Raw genomic sequence first — 14,507 nt, 5'->3', positions numbered from 1 at the left:
TTTCGATTCAAGTCCTATTTTCCTATCTGTTTTTCCATGAGCGCATTCATTTACGTAAACATCTGCAATCTACTCGTTACGGATGATATCGTGATAGGATGTACGACCATCGAACTTTTGGACTGTGCATCACCATAGCTTGCTTGGCTAGTCGCGTCAGAGGTCCTCCGATAAAGATCCAGTGTCGACGCGATTTTCAACGGTGGTAAATATATATTTCATTATTATCAAAAATAACAACATTGGATTACACATAATTGACCTCATTCCTTCCATATACAACACTAGCGCCACGCTTTTTAAAGGAATACAGAGAAGTCCAGACGCTGACTAAACTGGTTAGCTTGGGCAAGGATATAATTAATACAATTATTGTATGTATAATGTCGTTTAAATGTTGAAATATAGAATAATTCCATATTTCTAGTAATTCTTGCCGGAGCATTAAATTCAACTAATTGTAAAATTTCAGGACAATTTACATAGTTGTTGATGATTTTATAAGCAAACAACATATCGTATATAGTTCTACGTTGTTCAAGCGTAAGAAACCCTAATCCCGACAAAATTCTGGCATAGTGATTACAAATAACTGGAATAGGACTGCCCAGCTTATAGGAGACGATGCGTAGGAATTTGTGGTGAATTCTTTCAATGCAATCTATGTAGATAGGGGCTCCAAATAGAGACTAGAGCGTTAAAGAGGATGTTTAATGTGTTAGGGTTCTTGAAATGTGTTGACAATCTTTCAATGAAGTCAAGAGACCTGGAAGCTAATAATGTAATCATGAAGTCTGAAGTGAACACCAAGATCTCTTATGCTAGTGGAATCTTCCAAAAAGGTACCATTAATTGAGTAACGGTATATAACGAGGGTTTTCTTAGGATGAAAACGTAGAATTTGACATTTCTGTATATTCAAACGCAAATGATTGGTCCCGCTGTTGAGATTTGTAACGTCTTGCTGCAGTCTGATTGCATCATCGAAGGATTTGATATTAAGAAACACTTTAACGTCATTCGAAAAAATAGTTTAATAGCCTGTTACGCGGAAACGACCATCGAACTTTTGGACTATGCATCACCATAGCTTGCTTCCAGTGTCGACGCGATTTTCAACGCTAACTAACCTGAGAGAAAGACCTTTGTTGAAGAAAAGAGGCAGATAAATAGACGCTAGGCTCACTATTATGTCAAAGTTCTATTATTGTAATCTGTAACTTAAAGTAAAACTGAAGTCGTGCATAAGAGGATTCGGGGATTCCAAGCTCGTTGCACAGCTTGCAAACGCATGTAGAATAGCGTTCGAGAAAGAGGGGTGTCGTGTTTACGTTGAGCGTGGGAGGGATATTGAACCGAGTGCAGCGAGAATAAGAGGTCAGAAAAATACTAGCACATTCCTTGTGACCCGCGCGGATATCGCATCGATCCGACGTAAATTGATTTTTCTATTTAGATATCGGCGGGGCACGCGCGCGCATCACCCGCCCACGATTACACGATGATCTAGAGCGTTCTCGGTCCTCCACGGTCTTCGTTCTTGCCTTTTCTAACCAGTTTATCGGCTCTCCGGTCCAGATAACGCTCGTCGAAGTTTAATCCGGGTTCGGTTGTGTCGCGAAGTGGCAAGATTCTGGAAACTGACAGAAAAGATTTCATTCTTCCCTACGAGAGCGTCATTGATTGTACTTTTTTTGTTGTTCGTTAACGAAAGAGTGAGAGAATCATGTTGATCTCGACAGCGATACTGATGACTATGCTGGTCTATGGAAGTTTTGCTGACCAAGAAGAAGAACAGTCTTCGCGTGCATCGCGAATCATTCCTTATTTACATGGATTGAAAGTAGCCCAGGACGGTGGTGGATACGAACTATGTCGTCCCTCGAAATTTTGGAAGGAGGACCAGTTGGGGCACGTAAACGTGTTCGCGTTCTTAGATCCTTCGTGGCACTACAGCTATAGGCAAGCAATCATGTGAGTTGCTTCGCTCCCGCTGCGACAAGTGGGTACGAAAATCGTAAACAAAATATTAATATATGCTGAGAAATAATACGTTCTTAATATTTAAAGAAATTGATGTGTTCGTCGTACCTCGACAGTGAAAATTTTTAAGATTGGAACAGCACATTTTTTAAAACCAATCTGTTGTGTGAATCGTAGTGTATTTGTTAGTTAAAACGTACAGTTTAAAAATTTAATTTTTCTACTATTTATGAACAAATTAATGTACAATTTTATTCTAATAATGGCAGGTAAGTACATATCTATATACTTGCATATAAACACTTGCATCGTTATACTATGTATTCATCCTCAGAAGGGAACATCGCGAACTGATACACTACGATTTTGATGAAACTTTGCATAAACATGTATTAGACCTATCTAGGAAGACAGGTGTAATTCGTTCGTGTCTGTTTTGCACTTTGAGAGAGATATCAACCCTTTTATCCCAACCGCCCTTTCTATGTACATACGTGCTTATAAGTCGTAAACAACAAAAGATATACAAAAATAGTTGAAATAGAAGTTATACCGTTTCTTGAGATCTATAAAGCTGCGTGTAAATTTTGTTGAAAAAATCATTTTTTTTGCAAAATTGAATTCCCCCCTCCACCTACTTCGAAAAAATATTGCTCTCTCTGATCGATAAAAGAGTCTATTTATGGCGGATTCAGCGATGTATTGTAATATATAATTATTTTAATTATTCCGTCGCAATTTAAATATTGTTATCTTCCTGTATCGACTGTTCATTCGACCTATACTTGCGACGTTGATACGACCTTTGATAAGTACCATTTCTCCGTTCGTTTTACATGTCATTTACATAATTGTAAGATCAATTTCGTCATCATACGATGAAGTTCATTTATTTTGTAGAATTTCTACAATTTCCGGACCAGGAGTACAATCGAAAAGGCGATTAATGTACATACAAAAATAAGCTGAAAATATGGAATAATAGTTTCTTCATATTCAAAAACCAAAAACATCAAGAGGCTGTAATCTTCCAGTCGATGTTTTTCGGTATCGTCAGAAAAAGTACTTCCTTCCCTTCAGGAACAAGGTGTGCCTAACTATAAATCAAAATTGGTTTATTATATCAAGAAACAATTCTAAATTCGCAGCCATTAGCTCGGTGTCACCTACAATAGAAAATATTTTTTATCGTGAGTAACACCGATTACCAAGATTGCCTCTTGGCAAGTCCAATCGAAGGAGAAGTGATACGATGCACCCGACACAGAGGTTCCCCATTTCCCCCTAGCATCCCGTTGGGAGCCAGCTGGACCCAACTCAAGATGACTGACAGAGAGAGGGAGCGTGTATCGGGGCTACCGTAGACAGGAACAGTCCGTGATCCCCTCTGCGGCCGAAATACTCTTTCCCTTGGATCGTCTCGCCAGAGGACGGCAACTGACCCTTCGGACTAGCTAAGCGGCCGATCACTTGCTTTCTACATTAAAGCAGTGGTGACCGGAACAAGAACCAAGAGAACGGGTGAACGAGAAGCTAGTTGGTAAAGAATTACTTGGCATATACGCAGACGCATACATGGGAGTTGTCGATGCTTATATCTAATTCAAATGTACCAAGTAATTATTCTGTTTAAAAAGGGGTGAAGCTATATCGTGGGATACGCGACGCGACGCGATGCTGACCCGTACAACAGATCTTCGGATCGAATCGACACTGCCCTTGGTAGATTGATTTCTATTTCTAGAAATCGATCTGTCATGGGCAGACGATTAGATCTTTCGGACAAACTGGACGGCCGACCACATGTTCCAATCGATGAAACAGCGGTGATCGAAGCGAAAAACGAGAGAACGAGTCGAGAGAAGCTACTTGTTAAATAATTACTTGGCAATTTTGGGAGACGCATACAATAGAGACTTAAAATTAACGTCGAAGCTCAAGTATAGTCAAGTTGAAACTAAAATTCGGACGATAGAAGGAAACAAAGTTCCTTGGATGTTCTGACTTAGTTGTACCAAGCAATTATTTGGTTAAAAAGAGGGATGAAGTTAATTTGAGGGACACGCGACGAGACGCGACGCGACGCTGAACCGTGCAGCGGATCCGAGGATCGAACCTACTGCCCTTGCTAACTAGATCTCTATAAGATAACGGACGTTATCTGCGACTCCGAATCGAAGGTCTCCATTTCTCCAACGCAACCCGCCGGGAGCCCGAAGGACCCGACTCAAGTTTTCTGACAAAGAGAGAGTACCTGAAACAGTGTCGACTTCCGCTGGAAGGTATGCGTTTCCGCAGAATACGGAAACTCCACACCTTCCAGCAGAGTACCATTTTCCCTCGATCGAGTTACCAAGGGAAGGCGATTAGATCTTTCGGACCAGATACACGGCCGAACACATGTTTCAATCGATGAAATAGCAGTGATCGAAGCTAGAAACGAGGGAACGAGCGAGAGAGAAGCTACTTATTGAATAATTGCTTGGTAGGACGCAGAGACACGTACAATAAAGAAATTTTCGACGTTAATTTTAAAACTCACGACGAAGCTTAAATCTAATAGACTAAGAATTATATGTCCCTCGGCGGTTGTGATGTCTTCCCTCGATGTCCTTGCAATTGATTTGTAATAGATTCAACCTAAAACAAAAACGCATACCTATATTAGTATCATATTAAAGAAACTAAGCGATTAGTGAACCGATGTATCGAAGAATGTAGTGGAGTAGATGAGAATTTATAACCTGGAGAAGCTACGAAATTTAGAAATATTCATACCTAGAGAAATGTACAAAATAGACACAACGAGACAGTGAAAATGGTAATAATTCACAAATATAGACATAATAAAAATTCTGAATAATCGAAAAATAATGACGATCTACCCATGTAGTTAAAACGTCGAAACAATTTCACAGATAACGTCAAAAAGAAAGTACCAAACAATTGAACAAAGTATCCCCGTGAAATGTTATGAGAATTCGAGTAATGACACAAAATTGAAAATCATAATCCCATCGATGTCACCAAAATTCACGAAATATTATAGGAACAAATAGGAAAATGAACCAACACGGTAGTTAATTACCATTTTCACTAGATGTCAAAAGTTGATGTCAAAAGTCGAAAAGGACGAAAGAAACATCCATAAAAATAAATAGACAAACAAAATCCAATTGACACCGTACAATCAAATAAAAGAAACAAACAAATTTTGTACGAATACATATAAATGAGTGGAATGGACTTACTACTTGTTGACACATAGTTACACGCGGTATTTCAGCACTGGTCAGTAGTGGTCAGTAGTGGTCAACAGTTCCCGCGAGTGGTCAGTCTTGGTCACTAGTGGTCACTACTGGTCAGTATTGGTCCCCAGAGCTCGCCAGTAATCGGTAGCGGTCAGTAGAAGCGGAGCGCAGACCCAGGACGTTCCGCCACGTCCGCCAGCCCAGAGGAGAAAGAGAGGGAGAGAGCTCGTCACCGGCAGCTAGCCTCAGGCGGAAGAGTTGAAGGGGTGGGGAAGACCGTCCTTGGCGTGTTTACCAATCAATTAACGGTTAACCGTGCCTTTGACCGAAAAATGAATATTCTACGCAAAATGTTATTAAAAACAATTATTAATACAATCCCCGCTATCGAGCATTATTTAACTATTGCCTGATGTTAATTAATAATTATTGCAAATAATAGGTATGAAAATATGGAGAAATTCGAGGAGACTGAAAGTTTCTTTGAATTTCTGTCGAGAACCAAGGTCGTACATCACGTATTCATTTCTTCGATCTTCTGTCCTTTATACGATACTTTCTTTTGTATAAGTTTCCATCTTTCATTTCTTATCATTAAATTGTACATGCGTCACTAAAATCGCAAAACGATATGTTGCAACGCCCAACAGAACACACATTAATGCACACGAAGAGAAGTTGTAAAGTTTCATCAAAATCGAAGTGTATCAGTTCGCGATGTTCCCTCGTCAGTCTCATCTTGATTATAACAATCGTAAATAGTATCGTTACTATTTGAGCCTTCGATAGAGTGGCTCACATGCCCAGTAAATAAATAAACAAATAGAAGGGAAGAGCTTGACGAAATGAATCGTTTCATAGTTTTTCTCTGCAAGGTTGGAATTGCTGAAGAACCGATTAGAGAAGTCCAACTTTTCCAACATTTTGTTCTTCGTCGTGGCACCGCCACTGGAATTACCGGAAGATGACTTGGAGATGAAAACGTGGAAGGACATATCTAAGAAGAACCTCGTGGAATCTGAATTATTTTGGGCCGCGAAGGAAACACAGTCCGACGATCTTGGTGAAAACAACGGGAAGGGCTCAAAAATCATCTTCCTTCAGGACAATCGCGAGTTGGGCATTTGGGAAAATTTTCATGCCTACAAGGACGAAGTGGCAGTCCTCGATCGGTGAGTCGTCCTCGACGCTTTTTATACCTCAAACAAGCAATCAATTTTAGTTCAGCGATTGTTAAGTATAGAAATGTAGAAATATTTAAAAATGTATGTCAAGTCTATGGAAAGTTTAACAACAGAAACAGACGATAGATGTTTACAATTATCGTCAAATACGTAAAGGCAATTATTCTTAGGTATTAAATATTTTTGAATAGAGAAAAGAAATGTTTTAGATTCGAAGTGGCCAGTTAATTTTGATACAACGCGAAATACCGATGTTTCAGCTGTGGCAGACTGACGTATCAAGTTATAATACCTTGGAGTATATTATACTTTCCTTACGTTAAAGCTGCTATTCTTTCTACGTACAAAGAGGAACCCTGCGGTCCGTGCAATGTAAGCTCCAAGCATGTCTATATAACCAGTATAATAATGCAAAAAATTATTAAACAGAGAATGTAAAATTTGTTTGTACGATGTACAGGAGCAACCACCATTAATACGTAATCTAATGGATTATGAAAAGTACCGTTTCCGGAATATAAATCCAAATTACAAAGAAAAAGACGAAAACTCCAAATCGTACACGAAGCAAACACTTGGTAACTTAGAATCGGAGAGCGTCACTGCGTTTTCGGAGGAATCGAAAAGAACGGAAGACGATAAAAATGCAAGCACCGTTATTCCTATTAATTTCAATTTAAATACAAATGATGTAACGATTACCGATATCGCGATAACAGACATACCATCTGTGGCAGCAGAAGCGTCTCGAACATTTAATGGGACAGAGCATAACAATGGAAAAGGCGATGGTACTTTTGCTGGCAACAGAAGTGAATCGACAACAGAAACTTCGTTCATAACCTCAAACTTAAAGACAATTAAAGATTATAGTAAAATACAGGATCATACTTCTATGAACGAACACACAACTACAAATAATAACACGATTAATGGTACAAATACAGATACTAAAAGAAATGACTTTCGTCAGGATGCCATTAACGAGAGTTTGAAAAATGGCGATGAAAAAGAAGAGATTTCTTCGACTGGTAGTAACGATAATAATTTTCTTTATACAGGGTGCTCGGCCATCTTGAGAAAAATTTTAATGGGAGATTCTGGAGGCCAAAATAAGACGAAAATCAAGAATATCAATTTCTTAACTTAGGCTTCATTACAAAGTTATTAAAAAATTTCAAATCATTCTGAAAAAATTATATTTAGTTACAGGGCTCAATTAGAAGCATTTTTGGTGAATAGACATACCCCTGAAATCCTACCCACTTTCGAGAAAAAAATTCGAGTCGGTGCAAAAATTCTTCGACGAAATTAAAGAATTCCAAATCACACTAAGAAAATTATATTTAGTTACAGGGTTCAATTAGAAGCATTTTTGGTGAATAGACATACCCCTGAATTCCCACTCACTTTCGAGAAAAAAATTCGAGTAGATGCAAAAATTCTTCGACGAAATTAAAAAATTTCAAATCATTCTGGAAAAATTATTTTTGGTTGCGGGGGTCAATGATAATAATTTTTGGTGAATAGACATACCCCCGAAATCCTACCCATTTTCGAGAAAAAAATTCGAGTAGGTGCAAAAATTCTTCGACGAAATTAAAGAATTCCAAATCACACTAAGAAAATTATATTTAGTTACAGGGCTCAATTAGAAGCATTTTTGGTGAATAGACATACCCCTGAATTCCTACTCACTTTCGAGAAAAAAATTCGAGTAGGTGCAAAAATTCTTCGACGAAATTAAAAAATTTCAAATCATTCTGGAAAAATTATTTTTGGTTGCGGGGGTCAATTGCAATAATTTTTGGCGAATAGATATACCCCCGAAATCCTACCCACTTTCGAGAAAAAAATTCGAGTAGGTGCAAAAATTCTTCGACGAAATTAAAGAATTCCAAATCACACTAAGAAAATTATATTTAGTTACAGGGCTCAATTAGAAGCATTTTTGGTGAATAGACATACCCCTGAATTCCTACTCACTTTCGAGAAAAAAATTCGAGTAGGTGCAAAAATTCTTCGACGAAATTAAAAAATTTCAAATCATTCTGGAAAAATTATTTTTGGTTGCGGGGGTCAATGATAATAATTTTTGGTGAATAGACATACCCCCGAAATCCTACCCACTTTCGAGAAAAAAATTCGAGTAGGTGCAAAAATTCTTCGACGAAATTAAAGAATTCCAAATCACACTAAGAAAATTATATTCAGTTACAGGGCTCAATTAGAAGCATTTTTGGTGAATAGACATACCCCTGAATTCCTACTCACTTTCGAGAAAAAAATTCGAGTAGGTGCAAAAATTCTTCGACGAAATTAAAAAATTTCAAATCATTCTGGAAAAATTATTTTTGGTTGCGGGGGTCAATGATAATAATTTTTGGTGAATAGACATACCCCCGAAATCCTACCCACTTTCGAGAAAAAAATTCGAGTAGGTGCAAAAATTCTTCGACGAAATTAAAGAATTCCAAATCACACTAAGAAAATTATATTCAGTTACAGGGCTCAATTAGAAGCATTTTTGGTGAATAGACATACCCCTGAATTCCTACTCACTTTCGAGAAAAAAATTCGAGTAGGTGCAAAAATTCTTCGACGAAATTAAAAAATTTCAAATCATTCTGGAAAAATTATTTTTGGTTGCGGGGGTCAATGATAATAATTTTTGGTGAATAGACATACCCCCGAAATCCTACCCACTTTCGAGAAAAAAATTCGAGTAGGTGCAAAAATTCTTCGACGAAATTAAAGAATTCCAAATCACACTAAGAAAATTATATTTAGTTACAGGGCTCAATTAGAAGCATTTTTGGTGAATAGACATACCCCTGAATTCCTACTCACTATCGAGAAAAAAATTCGAGTAGGTGCAAAAATTCTTCGACGAAATTAAAAAATTTCAAATCATTCTGGAAAAATTATTTTTGGTTGCGGGGGTCAATGATAACAATTTTTGGTGAATAGACATACCCCCGAAATCCTACCCACTTTCGAGAAAAAAATTCGAGTAGGTGCAAAAATTCTTCGACGAAATTAAAGAATTCCAAATCACACTAAGAAAATTATATTCAGTTACAGGGCTCAATTAGAAGCATTTTTGGTGAATAGACATACCCCTGAATTCCTACTCACTTTCGAGAAAAAAATTCGAGTAGGTGCAAAAATTCTTCGACGAAATTAAAAAATTTCAAATCATTCTGGAAAAATTATTTTTGGTTGCGGGGGTCAATGATAATAATTTTTGGTGAATAGACATACCCCCGAAATCCTACCCACTTTCTAGAAAAAAATTCGAGTAGGTGAAAAAATTCTTCGACGAAATTGACAAATTTCAAATCATTCTGGAAGAATTATTTTCGGTTTGCGGGGGTAAATTGCAATAATTTTTGGTCATTAGACATACCCCCGAAATCCTACCCACTTTCGAGAAAAAAATTCGAGTAGATATGAAATTTTTCGACGAAATTAAAAAATTTCAAATCATTCTGGAAAAATTATTTTCGGTTGCGGGGGTCAATTGCAATAATTTTTGGCGAATAGATATACCCCCGAAATCCTACCCACTTTCGAGAAAAAAATTCAATACCGACGGAATTTTAAACGTTAATAACTTTTTAACGAAGCTTCCCAAGAGTAGCCGAACGCCCTGTATATGTATAAATAATAGATATGTATGCTAAGAATACATTACAAAGAAATACTTTCTTTTTCAGATTATAAGACCTCAACTGCAAATATCGAGAACAAAGAAATACAAGTACAAAAAGACAAGGATTTGCCATTACGTATAATAATGTATGCTCCACATTTACACCAGGAGGATCAAACAATAAAACGATACTCACACTTGGTACTAAAAATAGGAACTCCTGATTATCACGAACACGTTTATAACATAAACAAAGATCACAATCAACCGGTAATATACTTTCATTAAATGTAATAAATTGTTTTAAATGACTTATTATTTATAATTATTAAAAAATATAAGCCATTGGCATCAGAAAAATCAGCTGTAACATTAGAAGATAAAAAGTTACGTAAACTTGTGAGCGGTACGAACGAAAGTCCAGGAGTATATGGAGAAATTTCGGATTATTGGAGAATTACCGAAGATGACGAGTTCAATGACAGAAGCGAAAATTTAGCATATTCGGAACAAGATGATGCCACGGTAACAATTTTTGAAATACCTTCATGAAAATCGAGGCTTCCAATTACAATTAGGAATGTAATTAATGTCTCCATAAATAATTTTTAGACCGAAGACACAAAGACTAACATTGACAATACTTTCGATACTAAAACTAGCACATTGGAACCAAGTACTCTAGATATAACAGATTCCGATACAAACATTGAAAGTAGCGCCGATTCAGATGATTTTATGGAACGTAAATTGATCGACCATTACAGTAAACTGGTGCCATGGATCTACCATATTCTTTAACAAGTGAATCATATTTATTTGAAAAGTGTGTTTTATCGAAAATATACTATACACGCTGTACATGTTTACACGGATAACTGTAAGAATCACATACAATATATAATTATAAAATGGACACAAAACAGCATCTTATTCATACATTATTTAAACGAATCAATAGGAAGTTAATTACAAAAATGGAATCGTATAATTGTAAATTTTATAACTACTTTCATACATCTGTATATGTAAGTACAAATATTTATATGGACATATAAGGTACAATTATAAATGTTTACTTGTACATTGTAAGTAAATAGAACCGTCTTAAAAATATTTTTTTAGAGATAATTGTTGGTAATAAATCTTTATCAACAAAAACACACAAAAAGTTTTAGAATTTTACACTTAATGGTTAAACATTAAATCACACCTTTTTTATTCACTCTGGTTCACTTACATCGTCAGAATCTAAATGACTACTATTGCTCGTAGTACTGCTGGTACTCGAGGTACTACTTTCCGAATTGGTCTCCGAATCCGAATCGCTGCTGTCGCTAGAACTTGAGCTACTCGATAACCTGCGTAAGACATTATTTATTTATAAATTATAAACCCCAAACATTCTTTCTTGTGCATCTTTTGCCATGCATGATGTGCAAACATAATGGCAGATTGTTATTGCTATGTATCATTTAAGATGGATTTACAAATTGATATTTACATGAATCGTCAAAGAGAAGTGCATTTTAGTTAGTGTATTACAGTAGCATTTCTCAAATAAAGGTTTATAATGCGTATACACATTTATTTATCCAGTAAAAAGTAAACGTTTAAGTCTTGTTAAGTAACGGGGTCATTAATATTCATAACAATTCTATTTAAATACTTACAAATACTTTAAAGAATGTTTGTCATGAATGTAGTATATAGTCTTTAGCCTTTAAAATAAAATCATAAAACGTAAAGACATGTAATATTCTTGAATGAGACCTTGAATTTAAAAAATTTACATAGAACTTTACGCGTTACACTTACTTATCCTTGTCATTGTCGTTAACAGTTAATTCATCCATCTGATCGACCATATCATGAACGGAGTTTTCTATAATGAGATCTTCCGTAATCGAGTAAGCTGCTTGTTCTAACTCTACTAAATCAAATCCCATTTCTTCCTTGTTTGGTTGAATCTTGGAAAAAAAAAATGCACATCTTAGTATTGCGTCAAATTTTTTTTGTTAATAATTATATACTTACATCAGTTATCAGTAACTCCAGCGATTCTATCAAAGTTTCGTGAATTTGTTGTAACCAAACTAAATAATCTTTTATATACAACTGGTTTAATATATACCGTGGTTCGCACGAATTGTTAAACAAACTATGTATTTCACAGAAACGTTTAATGATATATTTTTTACCTATTAACAAAGTACATTAAACTTAAAATAAAGGAGATAATTTTACTAATAAGGAACATCCGCGAAATGTCCCATGATTTGTTGAGTAATGGTCAGTCAAACAAAAACTACGTACTTACCTAATTTAATAACTTTCGTCACATCTTCGAGGACTTTTACAGAAAGATCCCAATTTCTGTAAAGTGGGTAACATAAAGATCGTCTGAAACATGCTTTTATAACTTCCTTAGAGTCTGAGAAATCCTAAAAATGTTATTACAAGCACATAAAATTATATAATTAAAATTAATGTCGAGAATTTTCTAAAAAGAATTTTGTGTACCTCAAACCAAGACAAAGTAGAACTTAATTTAGCAATAGTCCAACTGCTTTCAACTGTATTTTCTCCCAATGTTGTCCTATGATTGTAACAACTACCAAATAAAATATCAACTAAACTTAAAAGCAACCTATGTATTTCTTCATTGTTTAACAAGTATTCTTTGTTCGGAAGTTCTTTCAATAGATCTACTTCTGTTTCATTCAATGAAACGGTACTCTTTTCCAAAGTATCCCACTCTGCTTCAAATGATATATACGGTTTTATATACTCTGGTTGCATAAGATCTGCTAAGTAATGCTCTTCATTAAAGTCTGAAAGTTCACATTTTTCTCGTAAACATTTCCGTTTAGATTGAGGCGTTGTATCGGGCATTGGAAGATCTATTATTTCCTTAATCCATGCTGACTGTAATTTAAAACATGAAAAATATAAATCATGAGCGATTTACATAGAATAAAATGATATACAGTTAATCCTTAACACGTTGAATGCCACATCAGTCACTGGTAACTGACAGTGTAAAATATGATATAAAACTAAAAAATTTACATTGTTTTAAGTAATTACTGAACTCAACTTACTTTACCTCAAAGGTTAACTGTATAATCATTATATATTTAAATTATATACCTCAAAAGCCACTAAAGCTCCGGATATTTTATTTGCAAAACCATATTTTGGGAAATTCGATAAAAGAGATATAGTTTCTGTAGGATTATTTTGGTGTATATACCACTCATCCCCATCTGTGTTTTTATCATCTGTGGAATTATGCTCGTTCAATGTTTCATTAATATCTTCTGAATTAGCTGATGGATTTCCTATAAGATCAAAAATATATAATTATCATCAAAGTAAAATTAAAAAAGTAAATAAGTAACTGCATTGTAATATTTACCAATTACTTCAATATTGGAAGTGAGCATATTCTTCTTCTTCTTTGGTGGTGCTAATAATGTAGTTATCATGTCTAAATTTTCAAAATATTCTCCTTTTGTTACTTTTGAAAATTGTAAATCGAAATTCCCTTTTTCACAATCGTATGATCCAAACGAGTGGTCATTTTCCTCTATTTGGCCAGGAAGTTTTAACCTAAAATGAGAGGCAGTAGTAAAAATAATTCGTAGTTTCTTGAGGTAAACATTTTACCTCAAATAGTATGGTGTGGAGTAAAATCTAAAATCAGTTCCATCAACATAAACTTCTGTGTCCTTCACATTGGCATATGGTGCCTGAATTAGTATTAAAACCTCCGTATCGGTTTGAGTTATTTTAAATCTGGGAGTTAACATCCTTGCAAAAATTTGTTACAAGCTCTATTTGTGCCGTGTAAAGTAATATTTTATACTTTTGCAAAAGCAAAATGTTCGATGGACATTAAATAAGATATCGATACAGACATTGGGATGTGATATATATTAATATATGTTCTGCGTTTATTTATATATCATAGAGCATGAAAGTTGTTTAAATCTCAATTCTTCAAAAACTATATTTATAATTTTATCGCAATAATTAAACAAAACTTCCAGAACATTGCACGTTTAACTTCGTATACTGCATTTCAATATTCTAAATTCTTTTCATTCGGTTAATTCGTTATTTCTGTAATGTTAAAGAACAGTTCATCTTAAACTTATGTTCACAAAATCACGAAATTCACAAAATGTATTCAACATTCAACAATGTGTAAATATAAATCGACGTTACTATCGATTTTCGATTAGTCAAGATCGATAAATGTATAGAATATAGAACCAGTGAGTGATGGACATTCGTGGACAATCTTGGACATGCGCACTAGAATATTCCCTCGTGGGATTCCTTGTTGCGCATGCGTTAGCTTTCTACCATAGATGTATTTTTGGCGCAAAAAGAGGTGCATGTTGGAAATTCCCAAGTTTTGTACAA

At 35.3% G+C, this 14,507-nt stretch overlaps 2 protein-coding genes across 4 annotated transcripts; one reads left to right on the top strand and one right to left on the bottom strand.

Annotated features, from left to right (window-relative positions):
- Positions 1 to 1,568: 1,568 nt before the first annotated feature.
- On the top strand, positions 1,569 to 11,019 carry LOC122397272. The gene is made up of 7 exons (XM_043396356.1): positions 1,569 to 1,974; positions 6,110 to 6,406; positions 6,679 to 6,790; positions 6,879 to 7,449; positions 10,138 to 10,343; positions 10,416 to 10,598; positions 10,686 to 11,019. Exons 1-7 carry the CDS (start codon positions 1,727 to 1,729, stop codon positions 10,872 to 10,874), a joined length of 1,806 nt encoding a protein of 601 aa, XP_043252291.1. The 5' UTR covers positions 1,569 to 1,726; the 3' UTR covers positions 10,875 to 11,019.
- On the bottom strand, positions 1,909 to 14,334 carry LOC122397274 (protein SHQ1 homolog). 3 transcript variants are annotated; one of them, XM_043396363.1, is made up of 10 exons: positions 13,746 to 14,334; positions 13,495 to 13,688; positions 13,227 to 13,417; positions 12,597 to 13,001; positions 12,394 to 12,517; positions 12,111 to 12,274; positions 11,892 to 12,043; positions 11,747 to 11,794; positions 11,287 to 11,434; positions 1,909 to 1,993 (listed from the first exon to the last, which is right to left on the bottom strand). In XM_043396363.1, the coding sequence occupies exons 1-9, from the start codon at positions 13,886 to 13,888 to the stop codon at positions 11,296 to 11,298; spliced, it is 1,560 nt and encodes a 519-aa protein (XP_043252298.1). In that variant the 5' UTR covers positions 13,889 to 14,334; the 3' UTR covers positions 1,909 to 1,993; positions 11,287 to 11,295. The 3 variants fall into 3 exon arrangements, with proteins under 3 accessions (XP_043252298.1, XP_043252297.1, XP_043252299.1); XM_043396362.1 differs by lacking the exon at positions 1,909 to 1,993 and having other exon boundaries at positions 11,181 to 11,434; XM_043396364.1 differs by lacking the exons at positions 1,909 to 1,993; positions 11,747 to 11,794 and having other exon boundaries at positions 11,181 to 11,434.
- Positions 14,335 to 14,507: the final 173 nt, after the last annotated feature.

The sequence above is a fragment of the Colletes gigas genome, unplaced genomic scaffold (assembly GCF_013123115.1).
Source record: "Colletes gigas isolate AHSC1104 unplaced genomic scaffold, ASM1312311v1 Colletes_gigas_Sc00009, whole genome shotgun sequence".
Taxonomy (NCBI): domain Eukaryota; kingdom Metazoa; phylum Arthropoda; class Insecta; order Hymenoptera; family Colletidae; genus Colletes; species Colletes gigas.
The sequence above is the reverse complement of the archived record's forward strand: the minus strand, read 5'-3'. Positions and strand labels throughout refer to the sequence as shown.